This window comes from Leopardus geoffroyi, chromosome B4 (assembly GCF_018350155.1).
Source record: "Leopardus geoffroyi isolate Oge1 chromosome B4, O.geoffroyi_Oge1_pat1.0, whole genome shotgun sequence".
NCBI classification, from domain to species: Eukaryota; Metazoa; Chordata; class Mammalia; order Carnivora; family Felidae; genus Leopardus; species Leopardus geoffroyi.
This window is the reverse complement of record NC_059341.1, coordinates 76,669,670-76,695,751: the sequence shown is the minus strand read 5'-3', so window position 1 is coordinate 76,695,751 and position 26,082 is coordinate 76,669,670. Positions and strand designations below refer to the sequence as shown.

The window sequence follows — 26,082 nt, the reverse complement described above, 5'->3', positions numbered from 1 at the left end:
AGGCTTCGGAGGCGGGGCCAGAAGAAGGACTAGCTGTCGAGCCGCTTTCTGGCCTGGAAAAAAGCTGACCCGACTCAGTCAGCCAATCCGAGAGCGGAGCGCAGGATGGGAGGCGGGATAAGAGAAAGGAGGAGGGCGTTCTGAGGCCGGGGAAGGCGTGGCACTCCAAGTCGGGGCCGCAACGGGCACTGCGAACTCTCGCGATATCTCGGGAGTGCTGTGACAAGTAGGGTTCTCGGGTCTTTGCGGGAGGGGCGGTCCGTCCGGAAAGAGGCTAACGGTGTAGGAGACTGGCCCGACCCCCCAGAGGCCACTCTGATGAGAGCAGCGTTAACCTTTGGGGACGCAGTTCCAGACACGTATAGGAAACATCTGCGCGTTGTATCTGGGATGGGAAAGCGCTTCCACACCGACAGAGAAGGCTGGATGGAATAGAACGGAGCCTAACAACAATAAAAATAAAAATAAACCATCTTTTCCTCGCAGGAGCCTCACGACCCGGCGAGGTGTGGTCTCCATTTCACAGATAAGAAATAAGACTCAAACAGTGTCACTGGAACCCATTCAACACAACAGGCCTGGAGGACTGGGGAGAGGGGTGTCACCGGCCTGTTAATGGCAGGCAGGGGTGTGAAACAGAGAACCAAGAATACCCTGGTGAGAATGGAGTGGTGACCTCTAATGGAAGACGGGGAAATGAGCGATGGTTTCAAGTGTGCAGGACTCTTCTCCCTGACTACAGTGGTTTCTGTTACTCAAGCCAGGAACCAGGAGTTATTTTTGGACTCCTTTCCTTACTCTTACAATCTCTTGCTCACTCTTACTATTTTTCATATCTTTGCAATTCATTTTTCTTCTTCATCGCCACCGCCCTAATCCACCCTAATCTCACCTAAAGGATTGCAAGAGTCTCATACCCTCCATTCTCTCTTGCTCTCCACTATCATGCATTCACCATACAGCAGCTAGAGTCATCTTTCAAAATTGCAATTCTGGTCACGTTATCACTGTGCCTTGACCGTTCCTCATTCACAGTCCCCATCTTGTACCGCTCTCCCCCTTGTTCTCTGCTTTCCAACTTCCCAACTTCATTGCCTCTTTCAGTTCTTCAAACTGGTCATGTTCCTTCTAGTCTCCCTGTCTGCAATGCCTTTTTTGCTTCCACTTGGCCTATTTGTGCCTCCAAATTGATATTCACTCTTACTTCCGTATAGAGGCCTTCCTTGAACCCCTCTATTCACAATCCACCCTCATTCTAAAAAGATTCCCTGGTTATGTGCTCTCAGAGAACAGCGTTTGTTTCCTCAGAGCATGCATCTTAGTTGGTAATTGATTTTTCATCAGTATGAACATACTCTATTGTGTTTATTAAACTTGGTCCCCTGCTAGACCACCATGAGGGTGGTGACCTTTTATTTTTGGCTTACCATCGTATTTTCAATGCCTTGCATTGTGCCTGGCTTGTAAAGTGCTCAATATTTGTTGAATGAGTCAACAGATGGATGAATAATTGATCAAATGAATGCATGGAGTGACAGGGAAGACCTCTAAGAAGTAATATTTGAATTTCCTCTTGAAAAAGAGAGAAGGCAGGACACCTGGCTGGCTCAGTGGGTGGACCATGCAACTCTTGATCTTGGGGTTGTGAGTTCGAACCCCATGTTGAGTGTGGAGATTACTTACAAATAAAATTAAAAAAAAACTAAAAAATAAAAAAAGTCTATCCTAGGCACTCGGAACAGTACCTGCAAAGGAAAAAATAAAACATGAAAGAATATGGTGTGTTCAGAGAATGGTGAGCTCTTAGGGGTAGATGGAATGTAGGAAACAGAAAATAAAACCAGAAAGGTAGTTTGAGTTGAGGGGAAGAGAAGGTCACCTTATTCCACTGGCAGGCACTGTGAATGTGCCAGATTCTAACCACAAGATCCGCAGGGATGGCTGCTAACAAGCATCCTGCACCTACCATGCATAAAGCCCTTTTTCGGGTGTTTGGGAAACAGGGAGGAATAAGGCTGAAGTTTGGAAGATGGGGAGGCACCGGGATGGAGGCTGGCTGCATAGTGGCTTTACGTGATTTTAAGGTAGTCAGCACAGCGCAGGTGTCGCCCTCGGCTTCACAAACCTGGAAATGGGACAGATTGTCAGGCCACCCAGAGTAGATCTAGAGACTGACTCACGCTAATCAAATTTATAAGAGAAACTAAGTGATTTATCAAGAGGGTATACCTTCCAATGACCAAAATATTATGCCTGCTCATCAGGGCATCGCCTCCACAGACTCAAAGTACAAGGGAGACTGATTTTTATATCAGAGAAGTCTTTAAAAGAGCCAATATCCAGAATATCTGCCAAGCCTGTCAGAGCATCCAACCTGTTTTCTACACAGCGGCCAGAGTGACCTGCTTCTGTTTGCCTTTGCTGGACATTGTGCACGGGAAGGTACAAGCCACCTCTCTGGTTTTGTTCTATCCCTCCCCACCCCTTATTCCCTATCTGCTTTCTTAGTCCTCTCTCCCATAAACACTAATTGATCTTGGGGTTGTGAGTTCGAACCCCATGTTGAGTGTGGAGATTACTTAAAAATAAAATTTAAAAAAACTAAATGTTGTTTTAACTCTAATGTGCTTGGTAGAATTTTTTTTTTTCAATTTTAGTAAATGTGCTGCCAAAGAGAGCCCTTAACAGAAGTTCTTAACTGTGAATGTGTGCTTATAAAACATGTACAGTTGGGGGCGCCTGGGTGGCTCAGTCAGTTGAGCGTCCGACTTCGGCTCAGGTCATGGTCTCGCAGTTCGTGAGTTCGAGCCCCGCTTCAGGCTCTGTGCTAACAAACAGCTCAGAGCCTGGAGCCTGCTTCGGATTCTGTGTCTCTCTCTCTCTCCCCCTCCCCTGCTCATGCTCTGCCTCTGTCTCTCAAGGATGAATAAATGTTAAAAAAAGAAACATGTACAGTTGTATATTAGTTTCCTGTTGCTGCTGTAAAAAATTGCTGCAAATTTAGTGGCTTAAAACAATACCCATTTGTTCTCTTACAGGTCTGGAGGTCAGAAGTCTAAAATCAAGGTGTTGGCACAGCTCCATTCCTTCTGGAGACTTCAGGAGAGAGTCTATTTCTTGCCTTTTCCAGCTTCTAGGGGCTGCCAGCATTCCTTAGCTTGTGGCCTCCTCTTCCAGGATTCTATCCTCTGCTTCTGTCATCACATCTACTACTCAGTGTGATCTGCTTCTCTCTTATGAGGACCCTTGTGATAACATTGGGCGACCCATATAATCCAGGATAACATCCCTGTCTCAAGGTCCTTAACCACATCTGCAAAATCCTTTTTGCCATATAAGGTAACACTCACAGATTCAGGGGATTGAGACGCGGAGATCTTTGGGAGTGTGTCATTATTCAACCTACTACAGTTCGTTTAGTGTCTGTGCTTTTAATTTGTATAAGTGGCATTACCATATGATTTTGTTTTTACTTTTTTTTTCAGCCAGCTCTGTTTCTAGGATCCATCCCTTATTGCTGTATTTAATATAGTCTTTTGCTTATAATAGTTGCATGGAATTCCATGGTAGGCATCCCTCATACTTTGCTTATCTATTCCCCACATCTATGAACAATGCTAAAGAATTATCCTCTTAAGTGGTCCCCCATGAACCTGTTCAAGGATTTCTCTGGGACAAATATCCCAGAGTGGAATTTCTGGGTCAGAAGGCTTATGCAAGCTTAACTCCGCTAAATACCACCAGATTATTTTCCCAAAGGTTTGTAACTGTTTACACTCTTAATATTACTTGAAGTTTTACCATCTCTCTCCTTTCCAACCCTTGATGTTATACAACTTTCTAATATTTGCAGTTCTAATGGGTATTAGGTGGACTTTTGGTTATTTTCTTTCTTTCTTTCTTTTGAATGTTTATGTATTTTTGAGAGAGAGAGAGAGAGAGAGAAAGCACGTGCGAGCAGGGGAGGGGCAGAGAGAGGATCCAAAGTGGACTCTGTGTTGACAACAGAGAGCCCAATGTGGGGCTCAAACCCACACACCGTGAGAACATGACCTGAGATGAAGTCAGACGCTTAACTGACTGAGCCACCCAGACGCCCCTGGTTATTCACAATTGCATTTTTCTAATTACCAGTGAGTTTGAGTGTTGCTTCATATTCTTGTTAGCCAACAGTGCTTTTCTCTCTCCCTGAAATGCCTGTACGTGTCTCTTGTGCATTTTTTTTTGGTCATCTTTCCTGTCTTGAGTCTTGCTGATTTCTAAGATTTTACTGTATATTCTGCATAGTAATCCCATGTCCACTTTACACATTGCAAATATTTCATTTAGGCCTCCAGAGAAATAAAATTGATTTTCTTTCTTCCTTTCTTTTGTAAGTCATCTGTACGCCCAATGGGGGGCTCACACTGATGACCCCAAAATCAAGAGTCACATGCTGTACGGACTGAGCCAGCCAGGTGCCCCTATAATTGCTTTTCTTTTTAATTTAATTTTATTTTTTAATGTTCATTTATTTTTGAGAGAGTTAGAGCACAAGTGGGGGAGGAGCAGAGAGAGAGAGGGAGACACAGAATCTGAAGCAGGCCCCAGGCTCTGAGCTGTCAGCACAGAGCCCCAGGCAGGGCTCGAACCCGTGAACCCCAACATCATGACCTGAGCCCAAGTCGGACACTTAACCAACCGAGCCACCCAGGTGCCCCTATACTTGATTTTCTATCTGGCAGTTTTAATTAGCTCTTTCCTTGGTTTTCCTGGTTTTTCTACTGATTCTCTTGGGTTTTCTATAGAGATAATTATGTCTTCTGCAAATAAACAACAGTTCCGGCATGGGGATGGGGTGTCATGATCTCATGGTCTGTGAGTTCGAGCCCTGCATAGGGCTCTGTGCTGACAACTCAAAGCCTGAAGCCTGCTTCGGATTCTGTGTCTCCCTCTCTCTGATCGCGCTCTCTCTCTCTCAAAAATAAACAAACATTAAAAAATTAAAAAAAATAAGAAAACAGTTACAGGGGCGTTTGGGTGGCTCAGTTGGTTAAGTGTCTGACTTCGGCTCAGGTCATGATCTCACCATTCATGAGTTCAAGCCCAGTGTGGGGCTCTGTGCTGACAGTTTGTAACCTGGAGCCTGCTTCCGATTCTGTGTCTCTGTCTCTCCCTGCCCCTCCCCAGCTCACACACACTCTGTCTCAAAAATAAACGAGCATTAAAAAAAAAAAATTACATCCCTTCTCTTTCAGTCTTTACACCTTGCTGGGTTTTTTGTTATTCTTGTTTTGCTTGATTTCTTTTCTTACATTACTGTTACATCATTACAGAACTCCCAATATTATATTAACACAGTAGCAATGCCAGGGGAAACCTTGACCTGGGAAACCATCTAAAGTTTCTCCAAAGAGTAACCTTTTTTTCACCTTTTTTTTTTTTTTTTTCTGGTGAAACAATCTCAAACTCAGAGAAAATTCGCATGGGTAGCACCCAAAACTTTTTTTCAACCATTTGAGAGTAAGTTGCCAATATGTTGCCCCACATTTCCCCCCAATGCTTTGATGTACATTTCCTGCTAATAAGGACATTCTCCTCCATAACCACAACACAACCATCAAAATCAGGAAAAGAATGCTGATACTTTCCTGCCATCTAACCTGCAGACCCCATTCGAGTTCCACCGCTTTTCTAAATGATATCTTTTATAGCAAAAGGATCCAGCCCAGAATCATGTGTTGTATTTAGTTGTCATGTTTCTTTAGTCTCCTTCAGTCTGGAACAATCCTTCATTCTTGAATTTCATGACCTTGACACTTTTGAGCATTACAGGTCTGTTCTTTGCAGAATGTCCCTCAATTTGGGTTTGTCTGATGTTTCCTCGTGATTAGACCCAGGGTATGCATCCCCGGCAGGACTGTTGGGGAAATGATGCTGTTTTCTTCCTGCCTTTTTCTATCAGGTGGTACCCATCTCCATTTGCCCTGTTACTCTGATTATTTCATTAAATTAATGCCAGGTTTCTCTGCTGTAAATATCACTCTTTCCCCCTTGTAATTTTTATTTTGTGTGTGTGTGGGGGGGGGGGAAGTATGTTGAGATTATGTAAATATTCCATTCCTCATCAAACTTTCACTTTACTGAATTACATCAATATGGACTCATACTTTTCTATTATATTCAGTGGATTATTACCCAATTACCAATATGGTTCATTCTTATACTCAGGTTGACTCTGGTTTGGTCAGCTTAGGTCCTTTCAAGTTGTTTTCTGTATCCTTTCACCTTGACTGCATCCTTTTAGCATTTGTCTTTTTTTTTTTTTTTAAGCATTCCTTTTCTTCCTAGCATAGCAACAAGTTTCAGAGTCAAACTCTGTTTTCCCGACATCAGCTCTGGAATCAGCCATTTCTCCAAGGATCTCTGGTCCCTTTTATTGGAGTATGTTATTTAGAAGCCAAGAGCTGACCCAAGTGAGTTGAAAGCTTATGTCCACATGACAACCTGCACGTGGGTGCTTATAGTAGCTTTATTCATAATTGCCCAAACTTGGAAACAAGCAAGATATCTTTCGATAGCCGAGTGGATAAATAAACTGGCATGGCCATACAATAGAATATTATTTAGTGATAAAAATAAATGAGCTACTAAGCCACAAAAAGGAATCTGAAATACATATTGCTAAGTGAAAGAAGCCCATCTCAAAAGGCTATATACTATATGATTCCAACTCTATGACATTCTGATAAAGGCAAGAGCTTGCAGGAAGGAAAGTTGCCAGGAGCTGGGGGAGTGGGAGGGACAAACAGGAGGAGCACAGAGAAGTTTTAGGGAACTGAAGCTGTCCGTATGATAAGTAATAGTGAATACATGACATTGTGCATTTCAAAACACCCATAGAACCGTCCAATGGTGATCCCTAATGTGAACTATGGACATTAGTTAAAGAATAATGTGTCAACATTAGTTCATCAGTTGTAATAAATGTATCACACCAGTACACAACGTTAACAATAAGGGAAATACTAGGGCCCCTGGGTGGCTCAGTTTGTTAGGCATCTGACTTTGGCTCAGATCATGATCTCTTGGTTCATAAGTTTGAGCCCTGCATCAGGCTGTCTGCTCTCAGCATACAGCCGCTTTGGATCTTCTGTCTCCCTCTCTCTCTCCCCCTTCCCAGCTTGTTCTTTCTGTCTCTCAAAATAAATAAATAAACTTAGAAAAAAAGTAGGGGAAATACTCTCCCTCTTAGTGTGGCAGAGGGAAAGTATTTGGAAACCTCTGTATTTTCTCTTCAATTTTTTCTGTAAATCTAAAAAATGCTCTAAAAAAAAAAAAAAGTAAAGTCTATTAAAACAACGAAAACAGAAACCAAGAGCTAGCACTAGCTGCGTTCATGGCTATTAGGGTATTGGTGCCCCCAGTTGTTCTCAGTGAACAGAGCTAGGGAAAACAGTCTACACACACAAATATAATCTATACCCACACACACGCACGAACCCACCACATTTACATCTATATTTCTATATCTAAACATACTGAAAACCATGAATTCAAGACTAGCCTTTAAAAATCACATCATTTACCTGCTTTAAAATACTTCGAAGTTTTTCTGCTGTCCTTAGAAAACATCTTAGGAACTTCCCAAGTTAATGTGGACTCTCTTCTCTTTGCCAGACTCCAATTAATGAATCGAGATGGAGGGGCACCTGGGTGGCTCGGCCAGTTGAGCATTTGACTTCAGCTCAGGTCATGACCTCATAGTTCCTTCATGAGTTTCAGCCCTACATTGGGCTCACTGATATCAGCACAGAGCCTGCTTCAGATCCTCTGTCCCCCTTTCTATCTGCCCTTCCCCCACTCATTCTCTCTCTCTCTCTCTCTCTCTCTCTCTCTCTCTTTCTTTCTCTCTCTCTCTCTGTCCCTCTCTCTCTCAAAAAATAAACAAACAAAAATGAATTGAGATGGAAAATTTAGCAACAAAAAAGACAGAGATCAGCCAAAAGTTCATTTGTTTTAAAATTCATATACCCAGGGGTGCCTGGGTGGCTCAGTTGGTTAAGCGTCCCACTTGGGCTCAGATCATGATCTCACGGTTTGTGGGTTTGAGCTCCGCATCGGACTCTGTGCTGGCAGTTCAGAGCCTGGATCCTGCTTCAGATTCCGTGTCTCCCTCTCTCTCTGCCCTGCTCACACTCTGTCTCTGTCTCTCAAAAATAAATGAATGTAAAAAAAAAAATAAAATAAAATTCATATACCTGTTAATAATCAGACATAACCTGGGGCGCCTGGGTGACTCAGTTGGTTAAGCCTCCAACTTTGGCTCAGGTCATGATCCCATGGCTCATGGGTTTGAGCCCCGCTTTGGGCTCTGTGCTGACAGCTCAGAGCCTAGAGCCTATTTCGGATTCTCTCTCCCTCCCTCTCTCTCTGCCCCTCCCCACTTCTGCTCAGGCACTCTCTCTCTCAAAAACAAACAAACATTAAACATTTTTAAAAAAATAATCAGATACTGGGTGCCTTCGTGGCTCAGTCAGTTAAGTGTCTGATTTCGGCTCAGGTCACGCTTTCATGGTTTGTGAGTTCGAGCCCCATGTCAGGCTCTGTGCTGACAGCTCAGAGTCTGGAGCCTGCTTCGGATTCTGTGTCTCCCTCTCTCTCTGCTCCTTTGCTGTTCACGCTCTGTCTCTCTCAAAAACAAACAAACATTAAAAAATTAAAAAAAATAATCAGACAGAACATAATCTAGTGTACTTTCTTTAACCTTCTGCTGGTGAGGTTTATTCTCTCATTTCAAATATTTGAGACTCGTTTGTCTTAAAGAGGTGGCAAAGACAGGTTCATTTATAGTCAGGTTCTGTGGATGTGGCCTGATAACTGTTTCCTTAGAAGAAAGGTGTCAGTATTCCTTCGTAGACTCTTTCCCAGTGTACAAATCATAAACTTCACTCTACAATCCAGCTAGACTTGGAGGGAAATAAGGAAATATGGAACAATTTTAGAAATCCAGCACCCCTAAATCAAGCACCCCTAAAATCAACCATTTTAAAGTAAGCAATTCAGTGGCATTTAGTATATTCACAGTGTTGTGTAATTACCATCTCTGCGTGGTTCCAAAACATTTTCATCACCTCAAAAGGAAACCTCATACCCATTAAGCAGTTACTCTTCATTCTTCCCTCCCCACAATCCCTGGCAACCACCAATTTGCTTTTTGTCTCCCTATTCCGGATATCTCATACAAATGGAATCACATATGTGTAGCCTACCGTGTCCAGCTTCTTCCATCATGTTCCCAAGTTGCATCCATATTGTAGCCTATATAAGCACTCCATTCCTGTTTATAGCCGTATACTAGTCCCCTGTGTGGATGGACCACATTTTGTTTATCCATTTATCCATTGATGGACATTTGAGTTTTCTCCCACCTTGTGGCTATTATGAATGGTGCTGCTATGAACCTGCATTTCCAGTTACTTGTTTGAGTACTTGTCTTTTGGGTATATATCTGGGACTGTACTGAAAACAATAAAATGGGACCTCTAGGGAAAAAAAAGAATTATCTTGAGTTCTGGCCCACTAAGAATTCTTTTAGTTCGTTCGTTTGTTTGTTTTAGAATGTGGCTAAGTATTCGTTAATTTGTTGGCATATGTTTTCTGCCATTTCTAAGGAGTTGCGCGTTCGAAGGTCAGTTCTATGTGTTGACCCGGCTAAACTACAGTCCCCAAACGCTAAGGTAGGTGTTGCTGTGAAGGTGTTTTGTAGATGTGATTAAAATCCACCATCAGTGAACTTTAAGGGAGATTATCCTGGGTCAGCTGGGGAGCCTGATTGGATCAGCTGAAAGGCCTTCAGAGCACAGCTGGGGCTTCCTTGATGAACAAGAGGTCCCACCTGTGGGCAGCAGCGCTGTCTCGGCCTGACAGCTGCAGCCAGCCCTTCCTAATGGCAGCCAGCTCTGCCCCAGGGGGTTTGAAGACTGCCGTGGGAAGCCCCCCCAATCGTGGGATCCAGACCCTTGCAATAAATCACTTAATATCTATCTCCTGCTGGTTCTATTTCTCTGGTTGAACCCTGACTGATGCGGGTTTTGGTACCTGGAAATGGCTATTATAACAAACACCTAAAAATGTGGGAGTGGCTTTGGAATTAATTAATGGATAGAGTCTGGAATAACTTTGGAGGATGATAGGAAAAGCCTCACTTGCCTTGAATAATAGACTGTTAGTAGTAGAAACAGGAATGTTACAACTTGCTAGCCAGGGCCTGGAGGGAGGCGAGGAAGCATGGTAGAGAATACCTAAATCACCACAAACAGACTGTTGGTAGAAATATGGACAATTAAGGTCCTGCTGGCATTGAGGGCTCAAAAGGAAATGGATAATATGTTATTGGAAGATGGAGGAAAGGGGATATTTTTTTAATACAGTAGCAGAAAGCTTAGCAGAATTGTGTCTTACAGTTCTATGAAAAGCAGTGTTTGTGAGGATAAACGGGGGTATTTATCTGTGTTGCCAGTGTTGAAGGTATGGCTTGATTTTTTTTTTTTTTTCCTGAGAGGAACAAAAGAGGCAAAAAGGCACCAGAACTTGGTATTTTAGAAATCCTCAGCCTACCCAGATTGCAAACAATGCTAAAATTAGGCCATTCGCTGTCAGGAAAGTGTGCTCTGAGGAGAAATTCGAGGATGTACCTGGACAATCTTTTGCTAGTGCCTAGGAAGGATCAAAGGTCAGAGTATTCAATCGCACAAAGGCCCCTTTGGAGAGATTAGCCATGTGACTTGTGGATTTCCTCAGCCATCTCGGCAGAAACCAAGCAGAGAAATGGGAGTGTCTAGAAAGATCTGTGGAGGTGTCTAACGGAGTGAATCTCAGAGCCATACACAGGAGACCCACATGGCTCTTGAGAATGTCTTGCAAACAAAGACACTGCCACCTTGTAGTGAAAGAGGCAGAGAGAGGGTACGATGGAAGAAAGCTCTCTGACCCCCCCCCCCCCCCCCACTCCGAACTGTACGGCCAGGAAACAATCAGCTGAAAACACACAAGAAGGAAAGGGGGCCTTCAAGGTCAGGCAGTGAGGCTGGAAAGTAGGGCCAGGAGCCACAGAGGATTACTCCCAGGCCTTGAAACCTTATGTTGTTTTCCCAGGTGGATTTTCAATTTGCTTCACAACTTCCTTTTTTCTTTCCGTTTCTACCTTTCTGAATGGGAATGTCTGTAGCTGTTATCCTCTGCCCATCCCGCTGTTGTGTTTTAGCAACAGGTAGCTTGTTTTCTAGTGTCACAAGTCTGTGGATGGAGAGGAGATTCTCCCCAAGATCAGTTTCACCCAGAGCCTCACCCATACCTAATTTAGATGATTTCAGTGATGAATTTGAGATTTTCGGGCTGATGACATCTAGATGAGAATTTGCTCTTCAGCTGACGCTGCAGTGGGTTGAGATTTGGGGGAACCCTGAAACGGGGTGAATATGTTTTGCGTATGAGACCAACATGAATCTTTGGAGGCCAGAGGGCAGACTGTGGTAAGCATAATAATGCCTTCCCTTGTTTGCATCCCAATCCCCAGAACCTGTGAGTACTTCCTTATGTGGCAGACGGGATGTTAATGATGTGAGTAAATTAAGGATTTTGAGACGGAGAGATTATGCTAGATTATCTGGGTGCACCCAATGTAATAACAAGGATCCTTAAAAGAGGGAAGCAGGAGGCTTGGAGAGGGAGAGAACATGATAAGCAGAGCAGAAATCAGAGATGAGATTGCTGGCTTTGAAGATGGAAGAAGGCCACAGGCCGCTGACCGTGGGCAGTCTTCAGAAGCTGAAAAGGCTTTTCTAAAGCTGCCAGCAGGAACACAGATCTGTCATCCCATTTTATTTTTTTTTAATTTTTAAAAATGTTTTATTTATTTTGAGAGAGAAAGAAAGTGTGTGTGTGTGTGTGTGTGTGTGTGTGTGTGTATGCGTGCGTGTGTGCATGCAGGGGGAGAGAGAGGGAGGGAGAAAGAATCCCGAGCAGGCTCTGCCCTGTCAGTGCAGAGCCCGACCTGGGCTTGAACCCATGAACCATGAGATCGTGACCTGAGCCAAAATCAAGAGGTGGATGCTCAACCGACCGAGCCACCTAGGTGCCCTCTTTTGAATTTTTTAAAATGTTTATTTATTTATTTATTTATTTATTTATTTATTTATTTTGAGAGGAGGGGAGAGGCAGAGAGAGGGAGAGACAGAGAATCCCACATAGGCTCTGCACTGTCAGTACAGAGCCTAACTGAGGGCTCAGTCCCATGAACCCTGAGATCATGACCTGAGCCGAAGTCAGATACTTAACCAAATGAGCCGCCTACGCACCTCTAAATGCAGATTCTTAATCACTATGCTCTCAGTTAAAATAAAAGTTGTACTTTTCACATTCTTTCATTAGTTTAAAAAATATTTGCTGCGGGATTACTAAACACGCGTAAGCGTCAAAACAACTTTTATGCATTTATCAACATCTGTTGATCGGTGGGAAGGGAAGTGCACAGGGGACGAGAGCAGGCTGTCAGCTCAAGAGCTCAGTGTTTGGGACATTTGTTGGTACGTCTCAGAGAGGGAATGGGAAATGTCAATTAATCTGTTAGGGCTGGTGAAGTGGGCATCTTCTGTGAAAGGAAGAGAAAGCAGCACCAAAGAAAGTCCCAGAAGTCAGCATGCAATCGCTATTAGGCCATGGAAGCCATAAGACAACCGAGGCCAGAAGTAAGAAGGAAGTAGGAGTTAGCAAAAGCCAGGGTGGAGGATGAGGTCATTTGCTCATTGTGACAGGAACAATGGAAGCAGTAGGGACCCTGCGTCAGGAGCAGTGGGCTCCTGCTGCCGAGGGGCCTGTCACTTCGGTTCGGTGAGGCCTGCGGGGCTACGGAGTCTATTCTTCCTGGGAGGCCGGGTCACCCAGGTGTTTCTGGGTTCCTGTGAAGCCACTGCCACTCGGCCCCAGGCAGCGGCAATTCTCATTCCCCTCGTTCCCATGTGTAAGCCCACAATTCACCCCCCCTTGCCTGAGATATTTGATTAGTCTCTGTTCCTTGTGACCCAGATAACCTAACGCCTCCTACCTACTGTAAGTGGCTCCTGAGGAATTATTCCTGTTGCAGTCGTGGGCACCTCCCTGGGCCCCGGGACACGCGCCCGCCACATCCGGTTCCCTCTAGGAACTACTAAATAAATGCGGCCACATCCTTGCTTCTGAGATGACCTTCTAATAGATGTCATGGATCTATCTCCCTGCTTCCAACAAGCTGAGTACAATAAAATCAATGTGGTATAAGCTTTCTTAATTACAGCGAAATCCCAGCCCTGTCTTCCGGAGGTTAACATCTGATCTCCTTGGTTAGAATTGGATTTGGAGTTTCCCTAAAACTCTTCAATCACAGCCAAGTCTGAATTTGTGTCACTTCAATAGGTGGTTGGGCCTACTCATGACAACCCGTTTCTTTCCAGTTCTCCCCAGCATTTAAACGCATTCACGTCTTTACCACAATCCAAGATTTTAAAAAAATACGTTTTATGTGACAAGCCGATACACATGTCTATAAATACATTGAAAAGTTTCACCCCACCCTAACACCCATTCATTTCCTTTTAAAACGTGGGTCTTGGGCTGGGCAGCTCAGTCGGTTAAGCATCCAAATTCAGCTCAGGTCATGATCTCATGGTTCATGAGTTCGAGTCCCACATCAGGCTCTCTGCTGTCAGCACAGAGCCCACTTTGGATCCTCTGTTCCCATCTCTCTCTGCCCCTCCCCTGCTCACGCCTGCTTTCTCTCTCTCTTTCTCTCTCAAAAATAAATAAACATTTTTTTTTAATGTTGGTCTTGACCCAGCAATTTTTATCACAATGTTTCACGATGCACGGTTTGAAAATTATGGGTCTCGTTTCTCCTTTCTTCAAAATTTCACTTCTCAGACGCAGGTCTTTCTTTGCTCTGGTTCTTTCTTGTCTTTCTTCCAATATCTGGAGAGAGTGGTTGGCTCTCCACTTTCTCATCTTGAAGTCACTCATCAGTCGGCCACGTTTTGTCTCTGGCACCCCCCCTGCCCTGAAGCAGCCCTCCCTGAGGTCTCTAACAGCTTCCTTGTTGATAGAGCCCAGATTTTCGAACTGTTGTCTAACCCTGGGTTCCCAGAATCCTCTGGTGCTGCCAGCCGCTTCCTCCTAAAAGCCTTCTCTTGCCTTGGCTTCCCGAGGCCGCATTCTCCTAGTTGTCCTCCTCCATCTCTGCCGGTTCGTTGTCAAGATTCTCTTCCACTGCTACTCTAGGAGTCTCCTCGAGGCCCTTCTCTGTTGTCACTTTATATACTGTTCTTAGGTAGTTTCATGCTTTCTCATGTGGGATACCAGGGAGGTCTCATGCCCTTCTCTTCGACTCAATCTCTCTTCTTTGTATCCAGTACAAAACATAGGCCACAGATGTGAAAGTAGCCAAACTTAAAATCGTGCTCACTTGAAAGCCTGAACATTGAAATCCAAAGCTTTGGTCTGCTTTTCTGCAGTGATACGTCTCCTCCGAGGTAGTAAGTTGCAAATGAGCCTCAGCGGCTACTCCGCGTCAGATGATTAGCCCAAGCCCATCAGTAGCTTTCCCTGGCAACTGTTACTGCTCCAGGATTGGGCACGCCAATGACCTCAGTCACACAATCTAAAGGAAAGGACTGTATCTTATACTGGGCAGGAGGCTTTTCTCTTTCCTCCACTGGATGTGAAGAGAGAAGCATCACCAGGTAGCTACTGGCAGCCATCTTGGGACCATGAGGAGACAGGACAAAGCTTCAAGGAGGAAGGCTGAGTAGAACCTTGGACAGAACTTGGGTCCTTGATGGTATCTTTGAACTGCTGAATCAACCAACCTCAGAGCCTGCCTACCTCTGGCTCCTTGTTACGCTAGCTATTTTTTTCTTTTTTCTTAAAAAAAAAAATGAGATATTATGTTACTTGTAGCAGAATGCATCCTGATAGATTCAGTATTTCAAAACATCCCATCACACCTGAACTCCAGACCTGTGGATCCAACTGCCTGCCAACTCTTCCTCTTGGCTGTTTCATAGCATCTCACATTCAGTCAGCCTAAAACTGTCGTCTGGGCCCCCACCTCCCCCTCTTCTAATATTCCCTGTTTCTGTGAAAGACCCACCATCTGCCTGATTTAAGCCAAAACCTTCAGTCCTCTTTGCTATTTACTTCCCGTTTACCTACAGTGTCAATCTCTCCTTGGGTATTCCAGAATCCACCCCCTGAATATTCCTCAAACCCACCCCCTTCTCTGCTCACTGTCACCTCTGGTGCGTTTCACTGCAACAGGCTCTGACCTGGTTCTCCACCTCCTTCTAATGGTTTCTGCACACTACAGCAAGAGGGATCTTCTAAAAATGCAGATCTGAATACTTCACCTCCTGCTGAAACCCACTTTCTGTCCCTTTCCCTCGGGACATATTCCGAATGCCTCAATATGGCACGTAAGGTCCTCTGAGACCCAGCTCTCATTTCATCTTTCCAACCTCAGCACTATTCCTCCTTCCCACCCTTCATTCCAGAATTACATAACTAGTATAGTTCTGTACTCTCTTACCTCCTGGCTGACTTACCTACCTGGAAAGTTCTTCTCCTCTCCCTGCTTTAGCCGAACAACTCCTGCTTGCTCTTCAGTGCTCGGCGTGATGGCGTCACTTTTGGGAAACCGTGGCTGGGAACCCCAAGGCTGGGTGAGATGCTCTTCTTCATGTTCCCACAATGTCATCTTCTTTCCCAGTCATAGTACTCTTCACAAGGTTGGAACTATCTGCTTGTTGGTTTCTCTCCCCCACCCCCAGACGACCAGCTCCTTGAGAGCAAGGACTCTGGCTTATTCCTTGGCATGTAGCACTATAATTGAGTGAAAAGGATCATTTTAAACTCAGAAGTGGATTTTGACTTGAAAGTGAGGGCAGGGTGGAGTAGAGTCGGAAGGCAATGTAGAAACAGACGTTTTCAAGTGGAGGGCGTGGCTAATGTGTTGAGTAGGTTTAGGTGGGTGGCAGGGCCAGGCCAGTGGCAAGAGACCACTGAGGGAGATGATGTAACTCAGGCAAACGATAACAGTGGCCTGGACTAGGGGATGGGGAGAATGAAATAGACTTGAAAGAGTTAAGAAGTGGCATGAACAGAATTGGGGAGTAGGTGAGGAAAAGAAAGGGGCAGAAGATGAGGTGAGTTCTAATATGGCAGCAGAGGTTCTTGGTGGTGCCTTCTTCTAGAGTGGGGAACCCAGAAGGAAGAACATGATTGCAGATGGTGGAGAGGGAAATGAGGAGCTCTGTTTTGGACATGTTGAGTTTGAGGGGTCTAGGGCACACCCAGAAAGCCCTTGGACATTCAGGGCTGTAGATGGCAGACAGAAGCCGAGAAGGAGCGGACGTAGAACTAGAAGTACAGATAGGACCATAGATGCCAACATATGGGATTCAGAAAAGAAATGACCAGAGACAAGGGGAAAATACTGCTACGCCCCCTCCCCACAGGCACCCTCACTTCCACAGACACAAATGCACTGGCGAGGTTTCTCTTGACAGCAGTTTTATTTGATTCAAAAGCGAAACTCAGACCCTGGCCCAGTCCACTGGTCATGGGATAATGGTAGGAGTAGACTCGATCGGGGGATTGCTGGCCTCTGACTAGGATGCAATAAGGGGCACATATAGGTCATATATATGTATGTCAGGGCAGGGAGAGGGCTGGCTGGGTAGCACTTGGCCACAGGCCAGGGAAGGGGTGACTTGTGCCATCCCCTAGACACATGCAGAGTGAGAGAGGACTAATTCAGTACTGGTGTTAGGGTCTGGGACTTAGAGTAGGCCTAGGGCAGGGTCAGGAAACTCTGGACCAATGGGTTCAGTAGCTGTGAGTCGAAGACTTGTCCAGCTCACTGCGCTGCTCCTTCTGGGACTCAGTCACCACCTGCTGGGGGCAAGGCATGTGAAGGGCACAAACCATTAAGCACCACACTCTTTCAATCTCCTTTGGGGTATGGTGTCTCCTTCTCCAGCAAAACCAGCCGAGGCTCCAGACTGTCCATCCACCTTCTCTATCTCCTTGTCTCTCGGCCACCCCAAGGACCACTAACCTACAATACTCAAAGATGCAGCCAGGCTGGCGCTCAGAAATAATATGTGCCATGATGGGATCCTGGGCTCAAGTGGCCCATCTCACCTCCCCATCCTGAGTCTCAATGGTCTTGATCAGAACCATCTTCCTGCTGTGGATGTCCTGGGGAGGCTCCACCTCAGGCACTGGAAAAAGTAGGATGAGGAGTGGAAGAGAGGAGGCTTGGGGTTTCTCTCCTCTTAAGCCCTCACTCCCATCTGTGGGGGGAGGGGAGTGGCAGGACATGAGGAGTGGGGTAGCATGTAGACCAGGACTCAGTAGTTCGTGGACAGAATCGATCCCTGAGCAGGGCCATAGCAAGAGTCTGGTCAGGGCAGAAGTGGACAAGGGGACAGGTAGATTGGAAGCCAGGCATGGGAGGAGACTCACCAGTCGTCTTTATACTTAAGGTTGCAAAAGAATGGACTGGCACGGAAATCCTGGGAGCGAAGCCAAGTGGTCAGTTACTCTGCCCAAGCCCCTCCCCTTCCCTGAACACACCCAATCCCGACAGTCCCCTACACTCCCACCCTCCAGCAGCTTTGCCCCCGACCTGCTCTCTTCGCCCTCCAGCAGCTTCCGGTAGGTGGCGATCTCGATATCCAGGGCCATCTTGACATTAAGGAGCTCCTGGTACTCGCGCAGGTGCCGTGCCATCTCCTCCTTCAGCTGTCGCAGCTCCTCCTCGAGCCTCGCGGCGCCCGCCTGGTACCCGCCCGCCTCCAGAGCAAACTGCTCCTCCAGCTCCCGCAGCTGTCTGAGCAGCGCCTCGTTCTGGGGGGACCAGAGGGTCACCATTGGGGTAACAGCCTTCATCCTCCACCTACCCCACCCCTGCCCCCGGGCCTGGGCGCGAAGCCTGGTACTCACCGTACCGCGGAGTCCGTCCACTTCGCATGTCAGGCTCTGTATCTGGCGTCGGGACTCATTCATCTCCTGCTTGGCTTGACGCAGGGCCTCGTGATTCCGGTTGGCGGCGTCGGACAGGTCCGCGTACTACCGCGCGCGAGGCAGTGCCGCTGTGAGCTGACGGGACGCGCCCTCCCCTTAGCGCCCAGCCTCCCCGACTCTCCCTAACCCTCCCGGGCTTTCGCACTTTGGACTTGTACCACTCCTCTGCCTCTTGCAGGTTCTTTGCCGCGATGCTTTCGTACTGCGCGCGGATGTCCCTCAGCGCCGCCGTCAGCTCAGGCTTCACGGTGGCCTCCACCTCGACCTGCTGCACCTGCTGGCTCTCCACGCTTACCTGCAGGTCTCGAAGCTCCTGCCGCCCAGGACAACAAGTTGTCGAGGTTGCCGCGCGGATCCCACGCGGGCCGCGCAGTTCACGCACAGAAAGAGAAGAAACACTCGAATGAACAGAAGGGGGCGCCAGGGAGTGCAGCGCGCACATGACGGTGCGGTCTGCGCCCTGGCCGGCTCCAAGCCAGCGGCCAAGTTTTACGGGGTGCAGCTCCGCTGCTCGCCACCAGGTGGCGCAGGGGTGGGAGTCAAACCACCTGTAGCGAGGGGGTTGAGGGGCTGCGTCTGCCCAGCGAATCTCACTACTCTTCCCCAGGCAATTCCTCCTCTCCATTCGCCAGTCTTCTCAACCAGCGCCTGCCTTCCAGCTCCAACGAGACCGCCTGCAACCTTCGAAACCTCCCCTGACACTCGGATCCACCTACCTCCTCGTGCAGCTTCTTGAGGAACTCAATCTCATCCATTAGAGACTCAATCTTGCGCTCTAGTTCCAGGCGGGACAGGGTGGCGTCGTCCACATCCTTAGTGGGGGTGGAAACCAGGGTTCAAGAGCCGGGAGGGGCTGCTCAGGCTGAGAAAGGGCCAGGACCTCCCTGCCTGTCTCTAGAGGTTTCTGGTCGCCTCCTCGCGCCCACAGATGCCACCCTAGTACAAAGGCGAGGGCAGAGGTGGGGAGTTGGAGTTGACATGGGGCCGGGGCTCACCTTGCGGAAGAGCACGAGGTTGTGCTCCGCATCCTCCCGCTTGCGCGTCTCCTCCTCTAACCTGGCAAGAAGAGGGGGCAGAAGCTGAATTGCAGGGTCACCGCGCACCCCAGGGTCTGGGCTAGAGGCTGCTTACTGTCCAGGACTCTGAAGAGGGGTCTTCATGCTGACCGATGGACTTGCCCACTATCTAACGGGCTGAGATGGTCAGACATAGTAACTCCCCCCTCCCCTCCCCAAAGAGTCAACAAAGTGGTAGAGGGAAAGCAGGGGTCTTAGAGCCCACAGGCGAGCATGCTGCCTGCACACGCTGGGGTGGATGAGGGGAGCCACGCCCTTCAGCGGCTGGTGGGGAAGGGAGCAGAGAGAGGAGCAGCCGCCTCGACGGCCGCCGCCCAGCCCCGGTCCTGCCCCCTGACCTCTGCTTCAGCGCCGCCAGGTCCTCCGCCAGCCCGTCGCGCTCCACCTGCACCCGGTCGCGCTCGCGGCCCAGCAGCTCTAGCTCCCTCCGCAGCTCGCGCAGCTCCTGCTGGCACAGCTGGTCGGCGCGCGCCGGCTCCTGGCCGCGGGCCTGGCTCAGCTCCCCGCGCAAGGCCGCGTTCTGCTGCTCCAGGAAGCGCACCTTCTCAATGAAGTTGGCGAAACGGTCGTTGAGCTCCTGCAGCTCCTGCTTCTCGTTGCTGCGCGTGGCCAGGAACTCTTGGTTGAGGGCCTCGGCCATGGAGAAGTCGAGGCGCTCCGAGGGCAGGCGCAGGAGGGCGCCCGCGCCCGCCCGGGGGCCGCGGAAGCTGCCCAGGCGCACGGAGGAGCCAGGGGATGCCGAGCCCAGCAAGCGACTGCTCGAGAAGCGGGAGCTGGACGCGTAGGAGTAGGACCCAGGGGACAGTGAGGGCGGTGGCCCGAAGGTGCGGCGGTATGAGGTGGAACTGACGCTGGCTCGGAGGCCCGACGGGTGGCTCATGGTGGCCGAGGATGGGCAGTCACCGCTGGCAAAGCTGGTCCGGGAGCGGGGAAGGAGCCGCAGACCGCTGCGAGGCGGCTTTATAGCCCTGCGGGCACAGGGGGGGCATGGGCAGCTCCTCCCACTGGCCTGACGGCGGGGCTATGTGGGGAGGGGGATGCCCCACCCCTGCGGAGCTGCAGGAGCGCCGCACCCTCGCTCCTAGGTTTGCTGGCGCCCTGCCTAGTTGATTCCCCCTGTTGCAAGCGGGGAAGGAAGCAGGCCTGGCGACCACTGGCAGGCCTGGGCTGGGGGTCAGCACCCTCCAGCAAGCATCCGGAGCTGGAGCCTTGGGTGGGAGGGCCAGACTGGAGCTGGGGTTCCTGCCTGAGAGAGCTATTGAAAATCGGAGATCTACAATGTATCAATTACAATGAATCATTACATTGTCCACCTGAAATTAACGTTATGTCAGTTAAACCTCAGTTAAAAAAAAAAAATGGGAGGATAGGAGGACTGGAAGTTAAAGGGCAGGCTTCTGGCATATGAGTGGGGAGGAGATGGCCCAGGTAGATGGTGAGTTGGTCTGGCTTGGGCCCCAGGGTCTGTGCCTCCACTTGTCCCCTGAAGGCTAGGCTCTGCTTTTACCTGCTGTTAGCTACCCCTTTGCTACCACGCCCAGGGAGAAATGGGGGACGGGAGGGCAGGGGTAGCTGAGAGGGGTGGGAAGGGCTCATCCCTCCATAGTCCCCAGGGCCCTGTGGAGGGCTGCTGCCTGGCGCCAGCTCTGCCGCTAATGGACTGGCCACTTCCCCTCCCCCTCCTCTGGACACTTGGCCAGGGGGTTGCCTGCTGATGGCTCAGCCTTAAAGACACAGCTCCCAAACTTGGACCTACACCAGGCGCCAACAGGGTGGGCACAGCAGAGGGGGTTGAGGGTGGCTGGGCCCAACTCTGGGTCCCACTCAGTCTGTGTCCTGCCAGAGGCTGAGCTGAGGGAGCTAGTTGTATGCTGTCTGGCTTTACTGGATTCTCCCTTCCCCCAACCAACTGCTGCTCAGTCATGGGCCTTACGGGAACCAAAGCAATTCCTGAGGTAGGAAGGGGAGGGGGCTGAGGGGCCGCAGCTGCTGCCAAGGCTGAGAGATGAATGGACTGGCAGGAACCGGTTACCAGTATCGAGGAGTTGCAGGTACCCAGGGATGGGTGGGGCTGGATGGGGAAGAGATGCTGAAAGAGAAAGTACTCATCCCTAGTGGTCCAGGGACTGAAAGAGGAGAGAGAACGTCCCAAAGCAGATCTACAAGCCTGTGCACACACACAGATGCATATGCACGCTAGCCACATTACCTATGTGCACACACATTACACACACACAACCACACATCCCTTCCTGCCCTCCCCCACCCCCGTTATCGTGAAGGCTGATGTCTGGCCTTTGCATGTCTGCGGCTTCCAGAACTCAGGCACAGGCCGCCCCGGAGTGGATAGAGGCAGCTCAGATGGTCTGCAGGAGCCAGGGTGCTGAGGCCTGCTGGGTTTGCCAAGAGCCATGGGGCTGCTGCTGCCGGGGACTCCAGGGCTTTCCAGCACGGACAGGTCCACCTCGACTGGCCCTGAGGATAAGAGCTGGGCATCTGGGGAAGCAGGTTTGGGACTCCAGGCTGACTCTCTGGCAGGGGGGGATGAGGAGGGCAGCTCCTTGGCCAGCCAGCTCCTCGGCATTGCAGGGCAGAGGAGCCGCCCCTCCTTTGTGTGTCCTCTGAGATGGGCCAACGCCCGCCTGCTCACAACCCTACCGCCTTCCTTCGTCTCCTCTCCAGGCCCCTCCTTCCTTCCGGGCCATTAGTCTCTCCCTGCACAGCTGCCAGGTCCTTCTCCTTGATGGGTCTGGTTTGGTTGCCAGGGGAATGGGAAGAGGGAGGATGGGAGAGAGGGGACAGGATGGATAAACCTGGGCCTGTCCCCTCTGACTTCTAGGAGTGGGGTGGGGTGGGGTGGGGTCCAGCCTGGGCTGGGGGTGGGGGCTTGGCAGCTATGTGTGGGGTGGGGGAGGGGGTGATGGAGAAGCTTTGGTGTTTTCTGCTGCAACCCTAGGCTCTGAGCCCCAGCTGCCATTGGCCTGGAGTCCCACCAACTCCAGCCTAGGCCCTGCCCTGCCTCTGCCTGCTGTACCTAGGGAGCAAACTGGGAGTCTAAGCTGGTCCTTTATAGGGAGCTGCTGGTAGGTCTGGGCCTCTGAGAGTAGAGCAGAGGCCCCTTGGGCTGGGCCCAGGGAGTTCCAAGGGGAGTTCCCACCCCTTTGCTGCTTAAGCTCCCAGCTCACCACTCAGATGCCTCAGAGGAAAAGGGACCAGGACCTCCTCAGCAGGGCTCTGGGAGCTGTGGAGGGAGTAAGGAAGGCCAGGGCCTGGGTGGGGGAACTAGGCCTGCAGGCAAGTCAGAGGAGATCCCTCCCCCTTTTTTACCCCTTACTCCTCCCGCCTTACGCCAGGGGGCGCCTGTGTGGCTTAGTTGATTAAGCATCTGACTTTTGATTTTGGCTCAGGTCATGATCTCATGGTCATGAGATGGAGCCTTACACTGAGCTCCGCATTGGGCTCTGCAATTCTCTCTCCCCCTCTCCCTCTGCCCACCCTTGCAACCCCCCACCATACTTAAGAAAGAAAGAAAGAAAGAAAGAAAGAAAGAAAGAAAGAAAGAAAAAAAGAAAGAAAGAAAGAATGAACAAGCCAGCCCTGGGAGATCTTGAGGCCAGAAGAAAGGTAGGAAAGGGTCACCATTAAGAGCCAGGGTTCTGGGGGCGCCTGGGTGATTCATCAGTTAAGTGATCGACTCTTGGTCATGATCTCGTGGTTTCATGGGCTCGAGCTTCAAATCGGGCTCAGCGCTGGCAGCACGGAACCTGCTTGGTATTCTCTCTTCTCCTTTCTCTCTGCCCCTCCCCCACTCTCACTGTCTCTGTCTCTCTAAAATAAATACACTTTACAGAAATTTGAAAAAAAAAGAGAGCCAGGGCTCTGGCATCCAGCTGTCCAGCTTCCCATCTGACTCCAACATTCTGTGTTGTATGAATTTAGGCCTGTTACAATGTCCTTCCATGTCCCCTAGTAAAACGCGGACAATTGTAACTTCTACTGCATACTGCTGTTGGAAGGATTAAACACTTAGGATAATAGAATAATGGATGAAATGTAAGTTAGTTTTATTATTATCACGGATGTCTCAAATGATCTTGTCAGCTGCCGAATGCAGTGAGGTTCTGGATTTCTTTTGGGTTGTCCCTACTAGTGGCTGAGAGCAGTTCTGGTCCCAGAGTGGAAGGAGCCAAGTACCTCCTTGCTGATCTCTTCTCAATGTCAGGGACTCTGGACAGACCCGGGTTTGATCATGGCCTCCTCAAATTAATTAGCTGTGTGCTTTTGAGTTTGGGTGAGTGATTTCACCTCTATCCACTCCATTTTCTTTATCCATAAATGGGGACAATAAGAATCGTACCTACCGCATAGAGTTGGAGGATAAACTGAGTTAAATATGTGAAGCACTTAGCACTTGGCACAGAATATGTGCTGTGTACGTAGTAGTCAGTGGTATTATTACCCCTCCCCCTTCCGCTGCTCCAGTGAAGGCTTGGAGAGAAATGACAATCAGATGCATTCAGAGATTTGCAAGGAAGGTGAGCAATGAAGTTGAGGTTACTGGCAAGAGTGCTACTGAATGACAGGCCACGGACTCAAAGATGGTTGAGGAAGGGCGTGTGGGCAAGAGGGTGGGAGATTGGGAGAGTAAAGAGGTCCGGAGCTGGCCTCCCAGGCAGGGCCAGAAAACAGTCACAGTACAATGGAATTGAAAGAGGCACCGAAAGGGTGGGGAGTGGATTTCAGAGAGCAAGATGCATGAATTTGTGGTTCTGGAGCTGGGGTATTTATGGATGATAAGACTTCCAGGGCATTTCTAAGGGAGTGGACAACTGAGGCTAAAGCCAAATGACGGAAAAGGTCATGGGAAAAGAGATCAGGCCACCAGCCTGGGCACTTACTAGCTGCATGACGCTGGGCAACTTACTTGTCCTCTCTGAGCTTTAGTTTCTTCATCTGTAAAACAGGAAAAATGACACCTTCCTTCCTGGGCATTGTGGCGTCTAGGTGAGATATTGTACATGAAGTAATTAGCACGTCATGAGGCTCATAGTAGGTGCTCGACACTGTTGATGGCCTTCTTCCCCTCCTATGTGACAGAGAGGAAGCTGAGACACGGGGGAGCAATGTCATAACCCTGCTCACTTGTAACTAAGTGTCAGCTGGGGTCCCCCTGCCCTCCAGAACTGTAGGACCGGCTCGACCTCCATTCCACATCCTGGGGAAAGTCCAATGTCATCCTCAAGATCTCTTTGCCTTCTTTTTTTTTTTAATTTTTTTTTCAACGTTTATTTATTTTTGGGACAGAGAGAGACAGAGCATGAACGGGGGAGGGGCAGAGAGAGAGGGAGACACAGAATCGGAAACAGGCTCCAGGCTCTGAGCCATCAGCCCAGAGCCCGACGCGGGGCTCGAACTCACAGACCGCGAGATCGTGACCTGGCTGAAGTCGGACGCTTAACCGACTGCGCCACCCAGGCGCCCCTCTCTTTGCCTTCTTAGTGCTTCTTCTTTACAACCCTAGCTCCAAGTCCCTGCTGCCCCTGAATTGGCTGACTTTACAGCTGACTCTCCAGTGGTGTCCAGATGTGGAACTCAGTACCATCCCTTGGTTTCTGTGGTCCCCTTTCCCCACCACTTAGTGGCACTTGAAGCTCAGAGGGACAAAGTTGCCAGTCTGAGGTTGCACAGCAGGCTAATCGTGGCTCCCTCTGCTGGTTAGGCCCTGCTGATGTTCTGGGCTCTGGGCCTGTAGGAGCCAAGATGAACCTAGCCAGAAGGAGTCCAGCTCCACACCTCTCAACCTGGGTTGTCTCCCAGGCTGGTCTGGCCACAGGGTCCCCACTGACAGAGTGGCTGCACCAGAGTGGAATCCCTTCCCCATTATCTCCCTCTGGGGACTCTGCTCCTCCCAGTTAGGGAGTATGCTGGGTATCTTTTCCATCCCATCACTTTTCTCACTGTATCGTATAGTAATAGGTAACATTTCCTATGTGGTATACATTTTACACACGTTATCATTTCTAATCCTCGCAATCACCCTACAACATAGGTACTATTATGATTCCCACTTTACAGTTGAAAAACCAGGCACAGAGTGGTTAAGCAATTTGCCCAAGGTCACACAGCTAGTAAACTAGCACTAATCTGTTTATAGGTCTGACTCCCCCATCCCTGATAAGATGATCTTTGGGAAAGGGATCGAGTCTTAGTCACCTTTGTGTCTGTGGAGTATAGCATATGATCTAGGTGAAATAAGTGTTGGTTAAATTGTGAAGGGAACTCTGAGGCACCTGAAAAAAAAATCTTTCCCATGATAGGTGGTCTGGAAAATAAAGAGAGATGTGTTGCTGCCACCTTCTGGTCAGACGTTAGAATGACATGTCTGCAGTCAATCCATCTAAGACTCCAGGTTGGTTCACCAACATTGGAATTTGGGGAATTCACAATTATCTCACCTTCTTTCTACAGCTAAGAAAAATTCATAAGGTTGTGTAAAATAGAATAGCAACACTGGTATTAGGAGTTCAGAGCCCTGATTCTATTCTTCACCTGGTCTCTAGGAGCCTCCTCTGCACTGCCCCAGCAGCCCCCACCCCAAGCAAAAAGCCACGGAAGCAGGGCAAACTCTGTTCTCTGCCTGCAAACACTGCCCCCCACCCCAGCCCCATCTTCTACTATGTTCACAATCTCCAGTCCTGCCCCATCATAAAACCACGTCTCCATCTGCCTTCCTGACCTTTCCAACCAGCCACCCCTCAGCTGGAGAACAGGAGAGCAGCTTATGGCCATGGAATGCTAAGTGAATTTTCCCTCTCATAGCATGGCCTGGGGGCTTGACAGAGTCACCCGAGAGACTGTTAAAAAGCAGATGCCAGGGGCGCCTGGGTGGCGCAGTCGGTTAGGCGTCCGA

The 26,082-nt window shown here is 49.0% G+C and overlaps 1 protein-coding gene across 2 annotated transcripts; it reads right to left on the bottom strand.

Moving 5' to 3' along the window:
• Positions 1 to 16,561: 16,561 nt before the first annotated feature.
• On the bottom strand, positions 16,562 to 21,987 carry PRPH (peripherin). 2 transcript variants are annotated; one of them, XM_045464032.1, is made up of 9 exons: positions 19,511 to 21,987; positions 19,092 to 19,152; positions 18,813 to 18,908; positions 18,242 to 18,409; positions 18,016 to 18,141; positions 17,699 to 17,919; positions 17,536 to 17,585; positions 17,212 to 17,291; positions 16,562 to 16,962 (listed from the first exon to the last, which is right to left on the bottom strand). In XM_045464032.1, the coding sequence occupies exons 1-9, from the start codon at positions 20,050 to 20,052 to the stop codon at positions 16,894 to 16,896; spliced, it is 1,413 nt and encodes a 470-aa protein (XP_045319988.1). In that variant the 5' UTR covers positions 20,053 to 21,987; the 3' UTR covers positions 16,562 to 16,893. The 2 variants fall into 2 exon arrangements, with proteins under 2 accessions (XP_045319988.1, XP_045319989.1); XM_045464033.1 differs by having other exon boundaries at positions 16,562 to 16,959; positions 19,511 to 21,984.
• Positions 21,988 to 26,082: the final 4,095 nt, after the last annotated feature.